This window comes from Sinocyclocheilus rhinocerous, unplaced genomic scaffold, assembly GCF_001515625.1.
Source record: "Sinocyclocheilus rhinocerous isolate Xijiao unplaced genomic scaffold, SAMN03320098_v1.1 scaffold64, whole genome shotgun sequence".
Lineage (NCBI taxonomy): Eukaryota > Metazoa > Chordata > Actinopteri > Cypriniformes > Cyprinidae > Sinocyclocheilus > Sinocyclocheilus rhinocerous.
The window spans coordinates 889,464-894,761 of record NW_015659929.1 but is presented as its reverse complement, the minus strand read 5'-3'; the positions used below and the strand labels follow the sequence as shown (position 1 = coordinate 894,761).

Genomic DNA, 5,298 nt, shown 5'->3' with positions numbered 1-5,298 from the left:
CTGACTACACACAGACTCATGGGGACTCGTGTCACGGTGGGGTCCCCACGGGTACAAAAGCTTATAAATCATACAGAATTAAGTTTTTTGAAAATCTAAAAATGCAGAAAGTTTCCTGTGAGGGGTAGGTTTAGGGGTAGGGTTGGTGTAGGGCAATAGAATATACGGTCTGTACAGTAGAAAAACCATTACGCCTATGGAGAGTCCCCACAAGGATAGCTGACCAGACATGTGTGTGTGTGTGTGTGTGTGTGGTCACGAATGCTGCGTAGGCCTTTGTTTCCTCTGCTCTCCCCTACATTAAGCTCTGACACTCACAATGTACTCACAATGCTTTGATCCCCATGGGCTGCTGCCTAAAAAATTTTCAGCAGTGTAGACTACAGACACACACACTGCTGGCTAATTTAATTCAAATCTGTGTAAATAATATTGTTCTGGAAATATCCAAAAGCACAGGTGTTTCTGTAATGCAGAAGTATTGTGCTCTCACAGGTAAGACACGAGTGAAAGTGATTGAATGGGTCACTCATGGAATACTAGCCCATTGAGTTGCCACATAACATTTGTGACAACTCATTAGTTGTTTATTAAGACAACTAATTGTGGCTTGAATAATATTTGGAACGTGCCTGCTGTTTTACTAACCCTTCTGTATTTTATCTTGTAAATTTCTGTTATGCATAATTGCTTGATGAGAGCATGTAAAACTTTTACTCGTATCAAAAAGCTGAATGGCTACAATCCACTAAATCGTTTTTCCATCCTAATGCATGGCTTTTTTTCCTGACTGCTAATGTTTTTGGAAAAACATCTGTTTTCAGGAGCAAATCAGTGAGTGACATCACCGACAGTGAGATGAACCTCAGCAACTTGTCGATGGAGTTGCGAGTTGAAGAGATGCAGAAGATGCGTGCTCGGTTGAAGGATAATGAGGATAAGTGGCAAGATGTGAGTATTGGATCACAAGGTTTTGTTACTGATCATGTTTATAGCTGCAGCTGTTTGGCCTGTGGTTCAATGAAAGTTGAGACTTTAAGATTTCCGCACCTCAACTTCAAGCCACACAATCACATCAATAAGAAGTAGTCTGTAACTGTTCAGTGGTACTTTGTAGTGTGGACGTGGTTGGACTGAGCTTCAGTACAGCATTTAGGTCATATACCGGCCCCTAATTCACACGGGAAAAGGAGTCGGGTGGAGCCAAACAGGCAAAATAGGACACAGGCAAAATCTAGTCCTCCCTCACTTCTCAATCTGTCCTCGTGTCTCTCTACCCTTCCCCTGAACTGTCCCTCCTACCGTTACTGCTTATGAATAAGCACCTGTGCTCCAGTTATGGAGGCTGAGCGTCTTTCTCCTCGTCCCTGCAGGATCTTTCAAGGTGGAAGAATAAGCGCAGGAGTGTGAATTCTGACATTGTGAAGAAGAAAGAGGAGAGAGAGCAGATTGATCAGATCTCTTCAGGCGGCATCAGGAAATCAAAGACCTTCAAGGAAATGCAGGATGAGAGGTGAACATACATTACATACATTAAATCAAGTAGTTGTGTGAAGCTTAAACGGTACAAAACTGTATATTTAATTTTTTATTAATAATATTTAATTCATTTAATTTAATTCTTCATTTAATATTTTATTTTATTTTATTTTATTAATGATGAAATGTTGCGTTCTATGTTTTTGTCATTGTGTGGTCTGCTGTTAGTGCGGAGAGTGTAGTCTGTTCTACTTTCTCTGATCTGTAGTCTGCTCAGTGTAAAAGTGTAATCTAATCGCGGTTCTTGTCCTGCCTCTCTCACTCCTGCCCCTATTCAGAGAGAGCCGACAGCAAAGCAACTACAGGGACAGCTTTAACTCAATCTCTGATGATGTCTTCGAAGAACCTGTACCCCGAAGCAGAACTCTGCCAGCACGTAGCTACACCATTGACACTCCTTACGCCCCCAAGGACAAACCTTCAGTACCCTCCATACCATATCTGAGAGAAAAGGAACCTGTCGCTGGCACTCTGGCATCAGATCAGACAGATTTTCATACCAGACGTGATCGCTTCAGCCCAGATATCCCACTGAAAATGAATAACAACATTGAGGAGAGCCATACAACGACCCGAAGCCTTCTGGACGATCCAGTTCCTGCGTTGTCCAGCAGCAACTCCAGCCTGATCAAGCACACCAGTGTCAGTAAAACCAGCAGCGTTCTCAACAGCTCGGAGTTGATTAGCAACACTAAGCCAGTCAAGAACTCCAGCGGCCCCATTAGCTCTTTGTATAAACCCAATTCAATGGATACAAAGCAGTCTGGGCTGGATCAAGTTTCTGCCTCCCTCCCCAGGAGCTACCAGAGATCGGATAGCGCAAGACTCACCTCTGTAGTCACGCCCAGGCCATTCGGCACACAGTCCAACCGAATCACCTCCCTTCCCAGAGTGTTCACGGTGAGTAGGCCTGCTTGGTCTTAAACATCCTGACCTGTTTGATTGGCTTGTTTTTTTGTTGTTGTTGTCTTTAGTGAATAAACTTCTGTGAGAACATTGTACTCCTCACCGTAGTGTGTGATCAATTTACAGTGAAATACTGATGTAATTACAGCTCATATGAATTATAAAGCATCTAACGGAGGTACGCACCTAGAGTAAAACCATAAAGTGAAGGTCAGATTTTTTTGAGAAAGCATAACATCTCATTATGGAGTGCAACAATCTGGTTCTGGAAGTAAAAATTAATTCATTTTCTCCATAGATTTTTAACGATAACTTTTAAAAACACACCAACTGTGTGTAACAAGGTTGTTATTTAATGGTATATGTTTTTGTTGCTGGCTAGCATTATTTTAAGTTTTTAAATAACTGTGTTTAACAGTGGCATTCCTGGTGACAAACTACATTACCCATTTATCTGCAAAAAAAATAAATAAATCAGGGAATCAAAACAAGCAAATCACACCAAAAGCACTCTTTAGTGTCCACTTGTTCCCATAAAGCACTGAGAATGACATAATCGAGGCAATTTCTGAATTCTGTCAAACTACTAAAGCTGTTAAGTTGCATTTTTGTACCTTTTTTTGCCTATTTGTCTGAGTTTCAAAAGCTTTTTTGCTTCAAATCAAAGTTTTTTGATTCACGTCATATAATAAATGAATGAGGCAAAATCACATCAGGGCCTCTAAAAAAGTGGATTGGCACTGTAGCACTCTATTCCTCTGTTTGAGATATTTAAACCAAACTAGTCTCATGTTTAAAATGATGAGTCGTGATCTATTCTACATGATTAACAATAACAGCAAGGAATGAATACACCTCGTATAGAGTTCAGATTGTTAGCGAAAATACTTATATGGTATTAAAAACCTTTTAGGTGGACAACTCTCTTAAGCGCACAAATGGAGAGACAGACAGCCTCAAGAAATCTACAATTTCCAACCGATATGCTCAGTATGTGAAAGAGGATGACGATATTTCCCAGGAAAGTCCTGTGCAAAGCAGTGACGAAGAGGAGGAAGAGGAGAAAACCCCATCTCCTGTCCCTCCGGTCAACAGACTGTCCCCCCTGCCCAAATCTCCATCCACGCTCATCCCTTCTAATGAGGTACTGCAAGACTCTCAACTCACAAATCTCACCTACACACTTGCAACTACATTCAGTTTTCTAAAGCTAAAGTAAATTCCATTTGCACAGATACACAAGCACTTTATATTTTTTAAATCTTGACTTAATCCAGATCATTTAAGCATTTTAAAGCTGTAAATGTGGTCACACTCCTCAAGAAAATTTTATTGTAAATTTCAATAGCACACTCCAGAAACCATTTTATAATTTATGGTCATATTGAAGAAGATGCATTTAACATCGTAAACCACAAATCACTTTATTTTCTGTGTAGAACTGACCTGTCTATGTCTTCCAGGTGGACTACAGTGAGATGAGGATCAGCCTGAACCAGAAACCCAACAGCAGCCGGGACTTTGGCTTTCAGAGCGACTGGGACTCCACGGGGGTCCGTGTCAAATCTGTAGTTCCAGGTAAAAGAAACGTATAAAATCCTAAGAAAAAAAGGTGGTCAGTAATGATCCCATGTGCTGCACAGTGAATTAACGAAGCATAAAGTACAGGCTCTACCTGCAGCTTCAGAGAGCATCTGCTGCTGAAAAAACACGTGTGCTGCTACAGTAGCCTATATAGGGCAGATTTTTTTTTTCTAGGTTGGTTCTGATGAGCCTTTAGTTTACATGACTCTGAATCAGAAAAAAATACTTTATAAGTGTCTGTACTTTATCAGTGTTTTTCTTTAGAAAACTTTACTTCACAACATTCCAAAGCATAATATTGCACTACGTTTCATATTAAATATCATTTAATACTTAATTAAATTAGAAATCTATTACTTTCTTACTTTTATTCAAAGATTTACTTGAGTACAAGAAATTGCGTTTTTAATGTTCTTTTAAGTATTAAAGGTAAAACAAACAACAACTTTTATTTATGAAATGTAGTGCAGTAAAAATATGGCATTATGCTTTGGAATGTAGTGAAGTAAAGTTTTCCAAAGAAAAACACTCTGATAAACTACAGATACTTTTTTAATTTACTTGATTAAAGTAAAAATACTTCACTACTGTCAGCCTCTGCTCTGAATGTATTGTTATCTAAACCACAGTTAGAGGTTAATTTGGCATTTGACACTGTTATTACATTTAGTAAAAAAAAAATTGTATGCTTGATTATGTGTGTGGGACGTGTGTGAGAAGGCAGCCCAGCGGAGCTCGGTCAAGTGAAGGTTGGAGATGAGATCCTTACAGTGAACGGCCACATGGTGGCAGACCTGAGCTATACTGAGTGGAAGAACAGTATGGAGGAGGCCTTGCAGCAGGGTAGTCTGTTTATGGACATCTGCAGACATGGCAAGAATAGTAAGTCTACACCATCTTTTGAGTGCAGCACTCTCAGACTTCACCTGAGTAAATGACCACAAGAGGCCTGGAAAAAGCTTCCGAAGTTAACCAAAAGCAGCAGAAATAACATTATCAGACACTTTCTACACACATAGCACACTAAGTTCCTCTGTTCTGGGTTGACCCTGTAGTTAAAGATAGAATATACAGTAGTAGTAAAGTGTATCAACTTATGTTTGTCAGTTGTGTGTTTGGTTGCTGGTTTTCTTTGTTCACTTTTTTCTTTTAAAGGAAAAGTTCACTCAAAAAATTAAAATAAAAAATGAAATACTGTCATTATTATATATTTTATACATTATATACATTATTATATATTATGTCACATATATTTCCACCTCTATGCTG

At 39.3% G+C, this 5,298-nt stretch overlaps 1 protein-coding gene across 11 annotated transcripts in view; it reads left to right on the top strand.

Annotated features, from left to right (window-relative positions):
* LOC107724468 (LIM domain only protein 7-like) overlaps positions 1 to 5,298 on the top strand; it is a 47,435-nt gene that overhangs the window by 30,892 nt on the left and 11,245 nt on the right. For all 11 annotated transcript variants that reach the window (XM_016533422.1, XM_016533417.1, XM_016533418.1 and 8 more), the window contains 6 exons: positions 825 to 951; positions 1,374 to 1,513; positions 1,818 to 2,439; positions 3,359 to 3,589; positions 3,909 to 4,023; positions 4,750 to 4,911. In XM_016533422.1, the coding sequence (XP_016388908.1) occupies positions 825 to 951; positions 1,374 to 1,513; positions 1,818 to 2,439; positions 3,359 to 3,589; positions 3,909 to 4,023; positions 4,750 to 4,911 (1,397 nt within the window). The remainder of the gene's footprint in view (positions 1 to 824; positions 952 to 1,373; positions 1,514 to 1,817; positions 2,440 to 3,358; positions 3,590 to 3,908; positions 4,024 to 4,749; positions 4,912 to 5,298) is intronic.